The sequence below is a fragment of the Empidonax traillii genome, unplaced genomic scaffold (assembly GCF_003031625.1).
Source record: "Empidonax traillii isolate 1590-97213 ecotype Southwest subspecies unplaced genomic scaffold, ASM303162v1 scaffold922:size237273, whole genome shotgun sequence".
Lineage (NCBI taxonomy): Eukaryota > Metazoa > Chordata > Aves > Passeriformes > Tyrannidae > Empidonax > Empidonax traillii.
Window position 1 is genome coordinate 23,857 of NW_020956115.1, and position 19,473 is coordinate 43,329.

A 19,473-nucleotide genomic window follows, 5' to 3' on the forward strand; every position below is an offset into this window, starting at 1 on the left:
ATTGTACAGACCCCATATCTGATCTTTTGAAGGCTTAGCTAAGCTTTATTAACTAACTCTGAAATCACATCCACAAAGACTTTTGGAAGACTGTCCTATTAAATTATGGTGATTTTTGTTCCTTATTTGTCTGTATTAGCTAAATAACTGTGATAATAATAAAAATCTCAGATGGATTCAGTTCTTGACACGGAAATTACTACCTATTTATAAATATTGTTAGTAAAATTGTTAACTGGGTTTGCTGTAATGAATACCAAAGGAACAGCACAAAAACGTTGTCTTGCCTGGAGACCTTGTTTTTCCATAGCCTAAAATATTTGTTGTGAGAACTAAACAGATTTTTAAAAACTTTATTAACTGAGCTTCAAACATTACTTTAGGAAAAAACAGCCCAAGCCAGGCAGATCTACCCAGAGCGCATCCAGGTCAGCAGGACTGTTAAGAGTCTTGATGCAGAAATGAATCGCCTGAGAGAGAAGATAAAATCAGAAACTAGTCTCCATGGAAACAGAGAAGAAATAATACAGTAAGTCATCTTAACTGTGTAAAGTTGTTCAGGTAAGATGGAAAAGAGAGAGGAAGAAAGAGCTTTCTTAGTGACTCACTGTGCATTTATGTGTGTTTTTAGCACTTAAGCTGTGTATGAAGGTATGGAAATGTGTTGTACTGATTCGCAGTCAACCAGTACTGAATAGATTTAGGAGTCCTGAAAAACCCTTCAGTGATTTTAAGCAGCATCCGTACTAGATATATGACATTACCAGTAATTAGATACCCTATTAATATTCAGAAGTATCCCAGTTATGACTACACAAACATAACTCACCGTTGTTCTGTGATGCATTGAGTGTTAAGCGTACTTCTAATTTGAGTAACTGATGCACAAGTTAGAAAGTTACTTGAGGTTTTGAATACAGTGTCTTGCAAGGGAGCACTCCCCTCAGATATTCTTTAGCATGGGGAACCCAATCATTCATTCTCCTTGGCGCAAGAGTTTATTGTCAAAAGAATTAAAAATAGAAATAAGATCTAATTTTGGGCCATTTTTGGTTTGCTAAGTGTCTTATTTGACTCATCAAATGCTTTTAGATTTAACATAAATCCTCGCAAAAGAGTTTTCATTTGAATATTTTGATTATCAAAATGATTTTCTGCATTTACAGCAATAGCTTACTTTTAACGTAATGCATGTTCACTAAACTTTCTGTTAATCAAAACAGGCAATTTCATGACGCAAAGGAAAGATATGAGGATGCAAGCAGTAAAGTAAAGAATTTAAAGAAATTTTTTAGGGTCCTGGAAAGAATCATGGCAGAGAGAGTCAAAGCTTATCAGCAATTCCTACGGTGAGTTAATTTTACTGTAATTTCAGGTTTCAGATGAACCGACATCTAAGGATGTGCCCGTATTCCAGAGTGAAAATTAAAGAGCAGACCAGTGAGAACACACTGTCTTTAGGGCAGTGTTCACAACAATCTTTTTAACCTTAGCTTGCTCCCTGTTTCAGTCCTGTCATTGCTGACAGTTTAGAGGAAGACTGGACTGACATCTGGAAAAGTATTTTGTTAATGGAAGCTGTATTTTGCTTCCCACCAAAGACCTCAGCTGGGCTGACTTCATCCATGGCGGTTCTGTCTGAGTGCTGGTTTTGGTCAATAGAATGTCAACAACGTACAAGAATTGAAATAATCTGGACTATCACTCATTTTTATTGATCATAATTACTGGTGCTGAGCTCACATAATTTCATTGTGGGCCAAGCACTTTTCCTCTGCCATGTGCTGAAAAAATTTGAAGATATTCAGGTTCTATAATTTGACAGCTTCTTCTCCATACTGGGAGTGCACCCCTTCTTTCTTGCTTCAGTCCCTTAGTATCCTCTACGTATCCATGAAGATTTTTGTGTTGTCCTCCCTTTAAAAGGATTGATGGTCTGTTTTCCAATGCAGCACTTCATCATTTATCATTCCCTTCAGCAGAAATTGAGGGATATCTTTGTTGGCTCTGCTTTTTTGTACTTTTTGATCTGGATTTGGGGGAGGTGCCAGTACGATCCTGACAAATAGTGATGATGAGGAGAATCTCCCAACCTTTGCAGATAGAAGTACAGAGATAGTAGTGGACAAGATTTACCTGCAGAATCTGATGCTTGCCTTACGGTGCCCACATATGTCAAATTGAATCTTGGTCCTAGTGCCCAAGTTTGAGTATGCAACACACCTTACAATGTGGTAAAGAACCATAGTTCTTTCTTGGAGGAACTGTCTATAGATGTGTTGTCTATTGGGCTAGAATGTGCTAGAATTGAGGGGGTGGGCAGAGAAATTAATACACGATGCTCTTTAATTCCCAGAATCTACCAAAGGCCATGTAAATTCCTTACTGTGCAGTCCTAGTACTGGATAGGGAAGCAGTGGGAGTTCTGGAAAAATGTTGTAAAAAGCTTCTGGTCTATTAAAACAAATTCTAGAAAATACAAAACTGTCCATGTGGATTTCTTACCTCCTTTCTTTGTGTCAGTGATTCTCTGCAGATGTTCAGAATTGAATGTCACCCGCTTGAGAGCATAATTGATTTGGGGAAAATGTTATTAATGGAGCAGGCCTTAATATTTAACGATGTGGGATTGTTGATAAACATCTGTTGTTGCTTTTTCATGTATTTTAAAACTTACTGACTTAATGTTTGTTTGCTTGTTTAAGTATCCTTTCTATACGATGCAAAAGCAGCTTTGAGGGATTATTGCATGTTCGAGCTTGCTCTGGAAAAATACTTTTTGATCACAAGAACGAGACACTTTCCATAACAGTAAGTTATTTTATATGACTTCAATTATCATAATATGTAATTACTTATTAATTTTTTTAGTCTCAGGTGCTAGGACATGTATTGCAAAGGATAGAATAAATTGTTCTTCCATATCCAAATTGTGATACACTAATCTGTAGGATGCTGTTGAAAACAAGCAAGAACAAAAAACATTGCCATGTTAAATGGACGGGTTGCTAGATTACAGGAAATAAATTTAGATTCCTGTCTTGTGCCAAGGAGAAGAATTCACTAGTGAGTCATCCTAGTCAGTCTTTCAAAATAACTCATTCCTGTTTCATTGATAGGGAGTTCACCATTATTTATGTGATTGTGTAATGGCTCTAGTTGTTATTTAAACAAATTTTACTGTCTTAAAGCTTCAATATTGTGGGGTTTTTTGTGTATTTTTTAACATAACATCCCAAAAAGTCATGGGTTTATATACTTTTGTTTCTGTGGGAGACTTAATTAAGGTGAAAATTGTGCAGTGACAACATAAATACGCGTTTTTGCAGTCCTAATTAAACAGGTGAAGCACATGTATTTGAAGAATCAAACTCAGTCCATAAAATATCAAGTCATTACCTGACTTTATCAGAATATATATTTTTTAATAGCTAATGTCTCATGTTTCTCAGACAAGAGATCTATATTTAGTCAAGGAAGGTAAATTGCAAAAGAAAACAATTCCCCCACCCCAAAAAAGATTCCACTCCAAAATAATTCTTCTTTTCCTGCTGAACTTGTTAAAAGTAAGGCAGTTAACAGGACAAGAAAATGCCTAAGTTTTATATTACAGGAGTGCCACAAGATGTCATCGTAATCAATGGAACCAAAGGGCTGTTCTCAATGTTTCATGCATTCCAGTAAAGAAACTCTTCCGCCTTTAAAATTCCACTGTAAATCAATTACCTGCTTTTCTGTTGTAGCTGGTAACCACTGGATTTTAACTGCAATGTAACTGCACTAGTTAACATTTATGAACCATTGTTTAACAGCTAACAAAAATAGAGAATTGAATAAGAAATCACTGGCAGAGTCATTCAGTCTGTATTTTACTGTGATAGAGGAAGTTGCAGTGATCCTAGAAATGTGTTATGAAATGGTTAGGAGCCATCCATTCCAGAATGGCAGTTGAGTGACTTGCAGAAAATTGTTCTCAGGTGATATGCTCATGTATAATGTGTTTGCTGTTAAAATTATGATTCTGTTAGTAAGTCTCTGTCTCATGTCTAAAAATCGCTCCAATATTTTTATTTCAAGGTTCGGTTTGGAGATGAAGAGAAAGCTTCCCTTACTGATTTGAAATCCTTATCAGGAGGTGAACGTACCTTCTCTACAGTTTGTTACATTCTGTCTCTGTGGAACATCACTGACTCTCCTTTCAGATGCTTGGATGAATTTGATGTCTACATGGTATACTATAAACTTAAACTACATCTCCTGCTCTCATTTATATAAATTAGTGAAATAGTTGTACTGTTACCGCGAGACAGAGAGTTGACACTGCATTATTTAATTTTGCCTTCTGTGTCAATCACCTGTTTACTGGGAATTACAGAACTAGAGGAGAAAAAAGATAATATACTTCATATATAAAGAATTTTGGAGGGAGATTCCTAGTTTCATGTGGAACGGTTACAGCAGCACAGCTTTGTTAGTCCCTGCTAAAAACAGCCTCCTGTTGTGCATCTCTTTCAGTAAAGCCTGATGCATAAGGCTGTGTTCAAAACATGATAAAAACAGTAATAATCCTAATAAAAACAAGCTCCAGAATGTCTTGGGTTTCATGCAGCCCTTAAATCCTTTCAGGTATTTTTGAGGCAGAATTTTAGCGGAAACATTATTCTACTAAAATACATTTCATCTCAGCATAGCAATAAAGTAAGAAGTATTACATGTATGTCAAAACTGATAGGAAAACAGTGAGTAGGAGTGTGTGATTATTCTGGTAGAAACTTTCCATTGTCCATGGATACTAAAAAGTACAGTTTAAGAATTTCCCAGACTTTAATTTGTAGATTTTAGAATTTAACCCTAATGTTTCTCCAGCTTAGATATTATCAGACTTTTCTTTAGCAAACCTTTACTGTATAGGAATTAATTCTGGTAGGTTTTCCTAGAATCATGTTTTCTAATGTATTTACTATGGTCAGTATTACTACCTGATAAATCTTTTGTCTTTAGGACATGCTTAACAGAAGAATTGCCATCGATATGATTCTGGAGAGGGCTGATTTTCAGCAGTATCGACAGTTCATTTTGTTCACCCCCCAAAGCATAAGGTAATACTGTTGTGTTTAATTTCGTGGTACAAGAATTACAAGGAACTACTAAGTTCTCTTGCAAGAAGTGTAACTTGAAAAAATTAAATATGAAGAGAAATAAATTTTGCTGTTTGTAGCAGTAGAACATCAACAATTAGGCAGTTCAATGCTGATAGTTCTCAGAATTTAATAGGTTTTTTTACTCTTCCTTACATAATGTCTGTTAATATGATAATTCAGTGGGACTTGAATCAGTTTATCTGAAGTAAAACAACTATTGGAAATGTTTTATTTTGTCAAGCAGGCTCCTCCTCATTTAGTGCCCTGTATGTCCCTCTCCCCTCCCAAAATTAACAGAAGACATCGCGTTTTTTCTGTTAATACTACAGCATTTTCAAGGTGTTTGTCACTTGAGTTTATTTCATTTTATGGGTTTTAATATTGCTGATCTAGAGACTCATGACTTACACCATGTTTTGAATTTTTGATCTAGTAGCTCAAAATTGCTCCAAAACCTCCATATAAGTCCCTGGTAAAGCCATGCCCAGCTTAAGGGAACAGCCACTGTCTGACCCTGTGCAGCCAACTCCTCTCTATTAACCCAATGTAACCAGTGAAGTCTGAAGAAGATAATTAAGCAGTCTTCAAAATGAAGTTGATTTATTTTAATTTTCTTCCCTCACTAGAGTATATAAAAAGTAGGATAGTAGTATTCTGGTTTTATTTCAGTGGAAATGCTTTTGTGGAGGTTTTCTGAAACTAGTAAACATACTGGAATTTTTTGTATGGTTACTTTTTAAAAGTAATAAATCAAGCGCAGTTTGCTTTTGTTACATTGTTACATGTTGCATCTTCAGCAAATATTAAATTTAACAGAAGTCTGGAGGCACCTTCAAGAAAAATAATTTAGGATTATCAGTCTTAGTATAATGTGAGTGATTGCACATGTATATTGTGCCTGTAAGGATCTGTAAGGCAAATACGAACTGCATTCCATCACTGTTTCATTTGGAGGTTTTTTGTAAAAGTACCTTTTCTCTGATTAAGGTAGTCTGATTGTTAGAAATCACATGACGGAAATCAGTCCTTGTCTTTACCTCAAGCTTTTACTGAAGTCTGGGTCCAGGATCAGTTCAGTAAAGCCTGAATTTCACCCCATGTTGCTGTTTTTTAAGACGTCAAATTAAAAAGATGGAGTTATGTAAAGGAAAATATGTAATGGAAAGAATCAAATGGAAATACTAAAATTTGTGGAGAAGAAACACTGTTTAAATGATGCATACTTTATTTTTAGTTCTCTGCCTACGATTCCCCATATTCGAATCCTCTGCTTGCAAGAACCTGAAAGAGGCCAAAGACAATTGAATTTCCAGAATGAGACAGGCCGTGATGAAGATCAATAAGTATCTCTTTGTGAATATGGCATACTATTGAGCACAAATGTGGAATAGTATTTATAAAGTTATTGCTTCCTGATGCTGAAGAAGGGGATGTTTTGTTACATACTCTCAGGAAGATGTTTCTGTATTGTTATTATTATTTTTTAAAGAATTCACTTTGTGTGTTCACAGACCAAGAATAGACAGAGTTTGTATAATGAGAAAATTTTGAATGTTCAGTTGATATTTTTAGCTACCAACTAATAGAATTTTTTTATCAGTTGTTCTGTTTTTTCTTCTGGAAAAGTTGAAATATATTTTATATAACTATTGAGTAATATTTTAATAAACAGTTTGAACTGATACTTGTGGTAATGTTTTAATGTCTCTACACATTTAGCATTAGCATTAAGTTAAAAATATTGGTTTCTTCCTAGCTCTGCTCTATTTCTTAAACATTTGCTAATTAATACATGCAGTAAAATGTGTTTCATTAATTTTCCATTGGAACCACAGCAGCTAAACATGAGAAACTATTAGTACTTATGGTTTCATAAGTAGAGAAGCGAAAAATTTATTTGCAGTATATTCTCTGAGAGTGGAAACAAGTGCTTTTATTTCTTTTCCTAAAGAGTTTGAGTTTCTTTGGACATGAGCTTATAACACCTAGCGAGCTGTGGCTTTATAAACTTAGATTCTTAATTCCAGTAAACGGAGTTCTTGCACACTCAGAGTTTCCAGGTGGAGAATAAGTCTTTAGATGTTGTATTAGAACAAACTGTGGAGACAAGGCCTTCCAATATAGAGGAATAAAGTAGAATAAGAATTTTGGAAAATAATACAGTAATTTTACTACAGCATTGTAGACCTGTATTTCCTACAGTCCCACACTTCCCTGGGACTATGCTAGAGCACTTAAACTTGATTTATTTAAATATTGCAAGCATTTATTGGGTATAAGAGAGAGAAAGAAGAACAAGATTTTTCAAATTCCCCCAAATTAACTTTTTTTTCTCTCCTGTTCTTTTTTTGTCCTGGAACTTGAAATTATTGGCAGCTCTTCAAAATACCCCACTTTTTAGAGTTCAGCTGTTAGACATACTTTTTTCTTCTGGTTTTTTTGTTGTTGTTTTTTTTGTTTGTTTGTTTGTTTGGTTTTGTTTTGTTTTGTTTTGTTTTTTTTATGTTATGGGGATATAAAAGCCATTGAGACTTCTCAGGGAACAATATTCTGCAGTTTTTGCAGTTTTTTACTGAATAGCAGTTTCTCAGTAAAACCTTATCGTAGTGTAAGTTTTAACTCAACTTTGTAGCTTGTTTTCAGTTGCTGCATAGCATTGTGTGTTCTTTAATATTATTCAGTTTTTAGACAAGCAGGTATTAAATTTGTAGGTTTCTTTAAAATATGGAAGCTGGGTAAGACTTGAAGGAAATACACTTCATAGAATCATAGAATCATAAAATATGCTGAATTGGAAAGGGACCCATCAGGATCATGGAATCCAACTCCTGGCCCTGCACAGGACAGCCCTGAGAATCACACAATGTGCCTGAGAGTGTTGTCCAAATGCTTCTTGAACTCAGACAGGCTTGGAGCTGTGACCACTTCCCTGGGGAGCCTGTTCCAGTGCTCAGCCACCCTCTGGGTGAAGAACCTAAACCTCTCCTGGCTCAGCTTCGTGTTGTTTCCTTGAGTCCTGTTGCTGGTCACAAGAGAGAAGAGATCAGTGCCTGCCCCTCCTCTTCCCCTCACTAGGAAGTTGTAACTGCAGTGAGGTCTGCCCTCCATCTCCTCCAGGCTGAACAGACCAAGTGACCTCAGCTGCTCCTCATACAGCTTCCCCTCCAGAGCCTTTGGATGCTCTCTAAGAGCTTAATGTCTTTTTTTACATTGTGGCACCCAAACTTGCACTTAATACTCAAGGTGAGGCTGCCGCAGAGCAGAGTGGGACAATCCCCTCCCTTGACCGGCTGGGGATGCTTTGCCTGATGCCCCTCAGGACACGGTTGGCCCTCCTGACTGCCAGGGCACTGCTGACTCAGCTGGCCACTGACCAGGACCCCCAGGTCCCTTCCCATGGCACTGGTTTCCAGCATCTCATTCCCCAGTCTGTACACACAGCCAGGGTTGCACTGTTTCAGTGCAGGTTCTGGCACTTGCCATTTTTGAACTTCATATGGTTGGTGACTGCCCAGTCCTCTAATTTCTCTTCAGGGCCTCTGTGTCTGCAAAGGAGTCGACAACACCTCCCAGTTTAGTGTCATCGGCAAATCTAATTAGTGTTCCTTTGAGTCCTGTGCCCAAGTCATTAATGAAGATGTTGAAGAGAACTGGGCGGAGGATGGAGGCCTGTGGAACCCCACTAGTGACAGGTCACCAGTCTGATGTAACCCCATTCACTGTAACTCTTTGTGTCCGACCCATGAGCCAGTTGTTAACCTGTTGGGTCACACAGTTATTCAGCTGTGTGCTGGACATTTTGTGAGAGACTGTATCAAAAGCTTTAGTGAAATCCAAGATGATGACATCAGCTGGCCTCCCTTGATCAACTACATGGGTTACGTTTTCGTAAAGGGAAATCAGGTGTGACAAGCAGGGCTTTCCTCTGGTGAAGCTGTGCTGGCTGTGGCCCATTACTGCATTGTCTTTCAGGTGTTTCTCAATACCTCCCTGAGTAATCTTTTCCATGATTTTACCAGGCACTGAAGTGAGACTGACAGGCCTGTAGTTTCTGGGATCCTGCTTCTTGCCCATCTTGAAAATTGGGACAATGTTTGCCCGCTTCCTGTCAGCTAAGACCTCTCCGGATTCCCAGGACCCCTCAAAAATAATTATCAAGAGAGGTTTTGTGATGGCATCCTCTTTGCGGATTCTCAGATGAATCCCATCAGGCCCCATAGATTTGTAGGAATCCAGCTGGAGCAGCAGATCCTGGACAATTTCAGGGTCATCTGGGAGCTGATCATTCTCACAGTCATTGTCCTCCAGCCCAGCCAGTGAGACCCCCTTGGTCCATCATCCATGTTGAAGACAGAGGCAAAGAAAACCTCAAACACCTCTGCCTTGTCTCTGTCTTTGTTTGCGTTGATCGTCCTCATCCTGTAACAGGCTGATGCTATTTCTACACTGACTTTTGCCATTAGTATCTTTTATTGTCCCCCACATTTCTGGCAGCTTCAACTCCAGTTCAGCTTTGGCTGCACAAATTTTCTCCCTACAGTGTCAAGCAGAATCTCTGTATTCTTCCTATGTCACTTGACCTTGCTTCCACTGGGTATATACCTTCCTACTTTGCCTTATTTCCAAGGGAAGATCCCTGCTCAGCCAAACCAGCCTTCTGCCTCACCTGCTTGACTTCCAGCATTTGAGAATTGCCTCCTCACAGGGGACTTTACTTACTAATTCCATGAGCAGCCTGAAGTCTGCTCTCATTGTGGCCAGAGTTGAGGTTTTGCTGGCACTTTTCCTTCCATTAACAGAGATTTTTAACTGGTTCACTTCACGGTCAGTGTGGCCAAGAGGCCTCCAGTCTCCACTTTGCTCATGAGATCCGCTCTGTTGACAAGCAGCAGATCGAGGAGGGCCTTTTTCCAAGTTGGCTTCTTAGGACCTGTTCCATAAAGTTGTCATCCAGGTTTTTTAGGAATCTTTTGGCCCAGGTTGTACCAGCAGTGTGATGTTCCCAGTTGATTTCTGGCAAGTTGAAGAAGTCCATAAGGACAAGGGCAGTTGACTTGGAATTGTTCCTTAGTTCCTCAAAGAATAATTCATTGGCATCACTGTCCTGGTTGGGAGGTCTTTAGAGACTCCCACGATGAAACCTTTTTTTATTTCAAATATTATTTGTTTGCCCCTTGCTTCTTACCCAGAGACTCTCAACTGTGCCATTGCCAACTGTGAGCTCCACACAGTCCAACTCTTCCATTACATACAGTGCTACCCCTCTGCCTCCTCTGTCCTGCCTATCCCTCCAAAGGAGGCCGTAACCATCCAACAGGGCACTCCAGTCACAGGTCTCATCCCATCAGGTTTCACTTACGCCAGTGACGTCAAATCTCTGGGACCGGGCCAAAGCTCCGAGATCTTTTTGTTTATTCCTCATGCTGTGTGCTTTGGTGTAGAAACATTTCAGGAGTGGTACATTGTAGCCAACACCTCTTGTGGCAGATTGAGGGATTCCATTAGTGCTCATTTCCTCAAATTTTGGCACTGGCTCATCACTGGCAAGCCTGGTATTTTCCCTTTCCTCCTTCCAAACTAATTTAAAGCCTTGTCAACAAGCCCTGTGAGCTCTTTTCCCCCTCTGAGATAGATGCATCCTGTCAGGTGTCAGTAGACCAGGTGGCTGAGTAAACCAGGAGGGATTGTTCATGATTAAGATAAAGAAGCATTTGAGCATGTTACCCTAACAGGCTGTACAATTTCCATCCTTGGAGGCTTTTGGAGTCTGAATAGACTCTTGCACCTGCTTCAGGCAGGGAGTTAGGCAAAAGATCTCTGAAGGTCCCTATTAAATCAAACAATTCCTTAACTCCATAATTAAAGGTACTTGCACCTTTAGGATTATGTGAAAACACTGTGTGGGGCAGGGGGGAGTACCAGACAAAGTGCATACTTACCAAAACTTGTCTGGAACCAGCAGGTCGGCAGGTGAATCTAATCCTGTGATCCTGCCTGGAGTAGTGTGTCCATGTCTGGGATTCCCACCACAGGAAAGACCAGTTGGAATGAGAGCTGGTGAAGAACCACTAAGTTAATCATAAGGCTGGAGCATTTCTCCTATGAAGACAGGCTGAGAGCTGGGGTTGTTCAGCCTGGGGAAGACTCCAGAGAGACCTTATAGCACCTTCCAGCACCTAAAGGGGCTACCAGAGAACTGGAGAGGGACATTTTACAAGGGCATGTAGTGACAGGACAATGGGCAGTGGCTTTAAGCTGAAATAGAGTAGATTTAGATTAGATATTAGGAAGAAATTCTTTACTGGGAGGGTGGTGAGGCACAGGAACAGGTTGCCCAGAGAAGTTGTGGATGCCCCATCCCTGGAAGTGTTCAAGGCCAGACTGAAACTGAGCAGCTTGGTTTAGTGGAATGTGCCCCTGCCCATGGCAGGGGGTAGAGCTGGATTATCTTTAAGGTCCCTTCAAACCCAAACCAGTCTATAAATCTATGACATAATCATGAGTATATGGCAAGTATGCATGATCATGTGTTTACTTTGACTCAATTTTTTGATGGAACCAGAGTGTGTTTCAGTCCCTTTTAAAGTATGAGGTGATAGAATGGCATAGCATTATTTCCTCCTGATTTTATTCAGCATCCCCTAAAAAAAAAAAATAAAAATGCAAGAGTGCAGAAGCAGGAAAGAGTAAAGCATTTATCTTCATTAGTACTTCCATAATGAGTTGTGTGGAAAAGAGAGCTTAAGGAAAGTTAGTGCATTCCCACTGAGCTTACACTTCAGCTTTCTCCCAAGTTCTTTATAGACTTACTTGAAATGTTAGAGCAGTTGGCAACAATTCTGGTCTTTGGTTCATATCAGTATATTGTACTTATTCTAATCTACCACTGTACTTGATGTACTTGATGTACCTGACTGTATAATTATTAAAGGCAATTGTTTTCATGGTAGAGGATTAGTTTTGAATAAAAAACTTATTGAAGCACTAGCATGGATGCTCTTATTTTGGTAGCAATCCTACTAACTTCTCAAAACTATCATATTCTTGGTACTTTAAATACAGAGTTTACTTTTTTGGGTACATAGAGAGATGTTAAATTGTTGAGTTTGACTACATTTTTTGAGGTGTTGACCATTTTGGATGGCAATGCATTGCTTAATGCTGCACTAAAGTAAATGGATCCTGTCCAGCTACATAAGTTCAAGATGCAGAGAAATGTAGAATAAGGTTCTGCTTCTCTAATAATTATATGTAAACCAGAGGCATAAATGCCAAGAAGTAGTCAGTGTGGGCACATCATTCTCAGAAGTATGTAATTTTCAGAATGTGTCTTTTATTTTTAAGTTATAGCCAAATATATGAAGTATACTATTCTCTAGTTAGCTAAGACTATTATCTGTGTAGTCTAAGTGAAATTCTGGTATTAGAAAATGTAGTTGAAACTTCTACCATTTGCTGTTTGTTTGGAATATGAAGAAACTGAAATATGAAAGAATGGCTGTGGTTGTGGCAGCAATTGATTCTGTACTCCCCCCAACAACGTTTCTTAGAGAGCTGTGTAAAACTACTTTTTGTTGCTTGTTTTCTTTTCCCTTTAATTTTAAGATGAGATTCACTTTTTACATTTGAAAATACAGAGAATGATTTGGTTTGTGTCATGTTTTATTTTTTGATTTTTATCTATTAAGAGTAACGTCTCATTTCTTCATAAGGTAAGGAAGAAATAGCAAACATGCAATTGTAAGATTTTCAGATTGTTGATTTTTTTTGTTTTAATCCAACAAGCAACCAACTGTTTAGAGCACCAGGGAAATGGGGCATAGGAAAGTTTTTAACTGCAGTTGCTGCAGTCTGATAGTTCTCATTTCTTTCCCAGGGCTGTGCAGAACTTGCACTTGTCACAGGATAGAGGGAAACTTGATTTGTGCACATAGAAGTGAGGAAGAAGATGGTTCTCCTCACTGTCCCTCCTTTATCATCATACTTTGCGGTTCATTTATCAGTAATGATTTTTAACATGTCTTTTTATATTAAACCCACAGTAGTTAGGATCATACAGTAAGAGGAAAGACTCTTACTTCAGGAAGGAAAAACATTAAAAAACCAGATTTAGGCCAAGCAAATAAACTGTATTTGACTTGCAGCTAATTAAAAAAGCTACATCAGCACAAGTCTAGTAGGTGTGCTGTTAGATCTTAGCAGTAGCATCTTAGAGCACCAACAGCTGCTCTGTTGGTAAATACAAGAACTACAACGTTTGGTTTCACATAATATGACTCTTCTAGTGAGTGAGTGCAAAGTATTTTTCTTCATGCTTTCATAATGAAATATATATTTCCCAGTGTAAACTGACAGATAATTAAAGAGATTGAACTTTTTTTTTTTTTATTACCATGCTGAAGACATGAAATAAGAATTAGGGGAAAAGATCAAATGTTATAAATTTATTTTGGGACATATATATTGCAACCTCTGTGGAAGCTTTTGAAAATTCTGGCAAAGATCAATACACTTCCAATAAAACCTTTAAACTTGCAATAAAACAATATTTTAAACATTATATATATATTTTTATATATTCTTAATTAAAGGGATAATTTTAGCAGGATTTTCTTTTTTTTTTCTTTTTTTTTTTTTTGTTTTTAAATATACTGCATTCCTCTGACATAGCTCTTTCCAGATTGAAGGGATGCAAATGAGGTAAGAATTAAGGCAAACCTAAAAGGCATGCAAATGAAGTACATTTATATCCACTGACAATACAAGCACGTGTGGATCAGACTCGGGAGCTGAAGAACTCTTTCCCTCTGTCTGTCCAGTACTACTTTACAGCAGAATGGTGACATGATTTATAATAAACAGTTAACATTACCATGGGAATTCAGTGTCACTAACATTACTCAGTCTAGGAGACACAGAGCTAGCATCAGTAAAACATGAACAATAAATAATATAATTCACTGCAGCACAGGCCTGCTGCACAGGCTTCAGAGGAAGAGGGTTGTTATGAAATGACATTGCACACGTCACGTTGTGGCAGTTTATTTTTATAATATATACTTTTAAAATTCTTTAGCAAATGACATTCTCATGCACACAAGTGTTTCAAACACAAGAAGCAAGTCCATTTATAGGTAGTCCAAGCAAATTTTTGTGTGTGTGGAAATAGCTGCAAACTGAATGGAACATTAAACTTCTGTGCAGTCTATGACGCGTTGTACACAAGCTCATTTTTGAATGTCACACTGCAGGAGTAGTACAATGGACGGATCACTCTTTGCAGCTTCTTTGAATTCATCCAGTGTGATCTGATCGTCTTTGTTCTTATCCATCTTACTGAAGATCTTGTCTACCCGTTGCTCAGGTGTCAGACCATCCTCATTCATTTTCATCATTATCACAGTGCCCACCATTTTGTAGATGGCCTTTGGAAAGAAACCAAATGTAGAATTTAATATAAAATTCAATCTAATTCTTTGCTGTGATCAAGTTCTGGAAATACATTCTAACAATAAAATGATTGCCAGTTTCTCAAAATATTTTTTCCTCTTTTTCTTAGGATCCAATGTCCAGATACTTAAAACAAGAAAGAATATATTTTACTTTCCTTAGATGTAGGTTTATTTTGGTGGTTACATTTTGCATCCTGGAATGAATTTCTTTCGCTTTCTCTTTCACAGTGCTTATTCTTGTAACTTAGTCTCTGAGTCAACTGCTTAGTTGAAGTATTTCACATAAATTTTGAATAATAAGTTTTAGAAGTAATCACCTAATAGGTTTCTGTGTGTACATGTGGCCACAATCTGGTATTAACTACTGTGGCAAGTAGCTGGCAGATGATGAAGGCGGTAAACTTTATCCTTCCTCTTATGTGTTGTGGTCATCTTAAAGCCCATCTGTGAGAGCTCACTTAAAATAGCATGTTGTTATCCCTATAAATTTCTGTAATCATCTGAAGTTAATCTCTGGTAAGGTTTTAGCTACTTGAGCTACAATTCAGTAATTTCATGGGTGTCAAGTGACTTTGAGATGGGTTTTCTAAATCCTGTGCTGGGCAGTTCTTGTGATTAATCCATTCATTAGGAAAAAGAAAAATCTCTTGATATTTAAAAGCTTATATGCACATATGTACTCTCTGCAATTCTCCAAGATTACAGCTTTTAATATGTTAGTGCTTTTACCACTTAGGCATGAGTTAGAGTAGGATGAATGTGTGCCATGTACGCTTTTAATGACACCAGCCTCTGGTGTAACATCTGAAGTCCGTATGAACAAGGAATCAAATTTTATTAATGTTCTGACATGTTATTTTTGAGTGTCATATTGATCTCACCTCTATAATTTCCAGCATTTCCACTCTTGTAATTTTACCATCACCATCCAGGTCGTACATGTTGAAGGCCCAGTTCAGCTTTTGCTCAAAACTGCCCCGAGAGGTGATGGACAGGGCACAAATGAACTCTCTGAAGTCGATGGTCCCATCTCCGTTTTTATCAAAGGTTCGGAAGGCGTGCTGGGCAAACTTTGAAGCATCTCCATATGGGAAGAACTGCAAAATAAAACAATTCAGAGAACTGTGGGTAATGCAGAGGAGTGAGCTAAATACCAGCCTGCAAAATACCGCAGTGAGGCGTTCATGAAGAGTGGCTGGTGAGCTGTGTGGAAAACTGAGGATCTGCAGTGGAGGGTTCCCTAACAGTTACACTGGAATGATTACTAAAAAACCTGTTTCTACAAAAATCTCTCACTTTGCCACAGACTATATTACAAATACATTTAATGTTACTTTAAAGCGAAATTAACTAGATGAACCTTAAAATGAAGTGTAAATGCATGTAAATAGGAGATTGTGTGTAATATTCTCTTACTATGAAATACAGCTGCCAGGGTGCATTTCAACAATATTTTAACATTTTAACCAGCCTTTTACATGTTGCAACCAAGTGTATGTGTGGGATTGTTGTTATATAACTTCATTTATTAAAAAAAAAACAATCCACACATATAAAAAAACACCATGAACATATGTTCTGTTCTGCCAGCCAACATTCAAGTACATAAGATGAGAACTGAGATTCAGTTAAACAATACTGTGCAATGCTTTTCATGTTTTATATCCATTATCAGTGAACACGGCAACTGACTGTAAGTTAACAGAATATTTTAAGTAACCATAACATGTAGGTTTTCAGCTGATGTATTTTCCCCTCTGGAAATGTATGGCTTAAGACATTTGAGCTGGTAGTTGTTCTTTATGTGGGCCAGACTCAAGAAAATGCACCTCTTAAGAAAGCCAATTTTAAATCAGTGCTGAGGTCCCATGGCAGTGCACGGACTATCCACAAACAATGTTTGTTTCTATATTCCCAGCACAATTTCATGGAGGTTTTCATGCTCCTAATATATAAACATGCATTACTCCCCATTTGAGAGCCATCTCAGTTTGTGCTTTTATAAATTCCAGTTCTTAGTAAGTACTGCATTTAATAATATCAGTTTGAATGAAAGTCTTCAGTGGCAGCCAGGAAAGTGGAACTGCATTTTGCAATTTTACATTTCCCAGTCCAGAGCTTCCTCTGCAGGCTCATGGTTGCTGTGGTCACCTGTGAATGCTCTTGAACAATACACTCAAATTTCATGGGGGATTTGGGGGATACTGCAGCATATACAGAGACCGGCACTGACAACCATCTGACTAAATATGGCACATCTTTGCTGCTTTTAGTTTCAGGAAGCCAAATAGCCATTTGGATACTGTCTCTTGCCCTAAAAATGCAGAACTTAGTGCACAGCCAGCTGCCTGCACTATGTGGCCATGTGGGTCATGTCAGGAGCCCCTGCTGTGTTTCCAGCAGAGTCCTAACCTGAAAGGTTCCTTTTAACTTACTGTTTTCTCAGATATCAACTTTTCAGACACCATTCTAGAAAACCTTTGCATTGCTGAACAATTGTTTCTCTGGCTCAGTGCATTATAGTCATTGCAAAATCTTCCCCTCAAAAGAGAGAGCAAGGTTAAATGTTGCCCAGCTCCATCCATTCAGAATATTGTCCTGTTGTGAATTACTCCAAATGGGATGAAAAACTGCTGTATCACCCCAGAAGTGGGTATCAAATATGCCCATCTCCCTTCTCCAAGTATCAAACTTTTGTCCAAGCAAAGAGAGCTTCCTCTGTGGGAAGACTCCTTGAGCTCACAATCCTACATTCAGCTGGGTCAGAACAAAGTTTTGTGACTGTGAATCCAAAACCTGAATGTTATTTGCAGGTTACTGAAAATCCTTCTCACGGCTTCCTCTTGTCCAGGAGCTACCTCCCCCCTCCAACTCCTGTACCAACTGCAGATGTTAACATAGATGATATTTATTTTACATGTGAGTGTAGATGAAAGGGCACCTCTCCAGACCAAAGGTGAGAGTTTAAAAAATGGCTTTCATGCCTTGTACTCCACCATGAATTCCAAGACCCCCTCCTTCTACTCTTGAGAGGCTGTTCAAAGCAGGAAAGACATGTCTCTTGCTTTTTAAATCTGTGCTGATGACTAGCCTGTGACATATGTGTTACAGAACAAAATACTTCACAATTTTACAGTCTTCCAGGTATTTTTGTTCAGAGCTGACTACTGCTGAGGATGCTGACTGATCTGTATTCCTGTGACTGTCACTCTACAGTCCCTGTAAATGAAAGGTGAAAGGAGGGAACTGGGACTGTTCTTTTCATTGTCTGGAGAACCAAAATACAGAAATGGCAAAAATGTACTGGTGGGACCAAAGAACTAAATTCCAATGAAGAAGCACACCTACACAAAAGGCTAAGAAATGGCAGGCACCCAAAAACATGCAAAAGCCCAAGAACAAAGCAGGGAATTAGGAGGGTCAGTGGCTGGAGGTGCCACAGACCAGTTTTAAATTATTCTTGAACATTTTGTTCAGTCTTCCACTAGAGAAGCATCAGCAAGCTGTGACTACCTCTTTGCCAGTTACACCCTTAACCATGTAGCAGGGAGAAAAACATCCTTCTAATTTTTTTATCACAGACAACACCACAAATTTTTCACTTCTGAGGTGAGGACAGTGGTGACACTGCTCAGAGCTAAGCCCCGGCTTCGGTAAAAAAACCAGAACTGATGCTTCTTTTTTAAAATTTTTTTTGTTTCTATTTGCATTCCTGTAGGGAGTAAATGCAGTAAAAGGTCCATAAGGGCTGAAGACACTCTTCTCGAGTCTGTACCTGCTGATTTGTGTTATTTTAAGCTCAGAACAACTGAAAAACATTGTCAAAACTTGTTTAAAAACCTACTTGAAGACTTCCATTGGCCTGTTTTGAAACAATTCATAAATAAGACATAGAGTAAAAGAAAACTAAAACAATTACAGAGCAAAAAAAGCCAGCTCTGGTAAAACATTATTTGGCTATTAAAACAGAGTGAGGCCTTAGCAAAGTATAAAGGTACAGGCTTCAGTTACTTTCAGCGTAGTCTGAGCCAAGTGACAATGGGAGACAGGGATCTCTGGAAGACAAAAACACATTTTTTGTCGGGGGGAATATGAAGGGGATGGTTTAGTCTGCCTCTGGCATGAGCTCAGTGAATACCTCAGAAACAAGTAAAGAAACACAGTGGATTTTCAGATACTAGAGCCACTGGGAGGGTTGGTGCCTTCAGCCTTCAGCCTTCTCTGCAAACCCTTGTCCAGGTGATCAATCTACTTATGAAGGTAACCAGTTCCCTTCTACTGCCATTTACCACTGAAAAGTCCACTCTACACACCACCATGGCCTCCTGCTTTACCTGCTTCCTCCAGAAATCAAGACAACAAAAAAAAGCCCAGGCTTTTTTACAGCAGCCAGTGCCAGGGGTTACCCAGCACTGTTCATTCCTTTGTTTCTGCTTCTCTAGTCTCATCTAGTGAAAGGTGTCCCTGGTCCAGTGAACAGTGTGCCTGCCCGTGACAGGAGGCTGGAACTAGATGATCTTTAAGGTGCCTTCCAACTCAAACCATTCTGTGATTTATTTCTTGCTTGGTGTGTTCTCTAACCAGTTAGATCAACATGTTGGGGTGTGAACAAAGTGTTATCTCCACAGTCAACTGCCAATTAGGAAAGGAAAAAGGAAAATTAAAATAAATTCCCTTATTCTGCTTCTGAGTGTTGGAGGAGAGGATTGCCTTGCAGATTCTTAGCTCCCACAGTGTTTCTGGACACCTTTCTGGTATATGGGGGGTATTCAAATGGTCTGGAATAAGAGTATCTAGAGAATATCATCTACAAATTGTATATAACTCTTGGGAAAACTGATCAAATACCTGGAAATATTTATCTGCTTGGCTGCTGCTAC

At 38.6% G+C, this 19,473-nt stretch overlaps 2 protein-coding genes across 6 annotated transcripts in view; one reads left to right on the plus strand and one right to left on the minus strand.

Annotated features, from left to right (window-relative positions):
• The window catches only part of SMC6 (structural maintenance of chromosomes 6), a 28,713-nt gene extending 21,971 nt beyond the window's left edge, over nucleotides 1-6,742 (plus strand). Inside the window, exons 20-25 of the mRNA XM_027902925.1 lie at nucleotides 384-529; nucleotides 1,224-1,349; nucleotides 2,706-2,811; nucleotides 4,078-4,230; nucleotides 5,002-5,099; nucleotides 6,376-6,742. Of these exons, the coding sequence (XP_027758726.1) occupies nucleotides 384-529; nucleotides 1,224-1,349; nucleotides 2,706-2,811; nucleotides 4,078-4,230; nucleotides 5,002-5,099; nucleotides 6,376-6,484 (738 nt within the window). The 3' untranslated portion in view covers nucleotides 6,485-6,742. The remainder of the gene's footprint in view (nucleotides 1-383; nucleotides 530-1,223; nucleotides 1,350-2,705; nucleotides 2,812-4,077; nucleotides 4,231-5,001; nucleotides 5,100-6,375) is intronic.
• A 6,057-nt stretch (nucleotides 6,743-12,799) lies between these two features.
• The window catches only part of VSNL1 (visinin like 1), an 89,051-nt gene continuing 82,377 nt past the window's right edge, over nucleotides 12,800-19,473 (minus strand). For all 5 annotated transcript variants that reach the window (XM_027902920.1, XM_027902921.1, XM_027902923.1 and 2 more), the window contains exons 3-4: nucleotides 15,475-15,690; nucleotides 12,800-14,566 (exon numbers count right to left, since the gene is read on the minus strand). In XM_027902920.1, coding sequence (XP_027758721.1) covers nucleotides 14,369-14,566; nucleotides 15,475-15,690 — 414 coding nt within the window. In that variant the 3' untranslated portion in view covers nucleotides 12,800-14,368. The remainder of the gene's footprint in view (nucleotides 14,567-15,474; nucleotides 15,691-19,473) is intronic.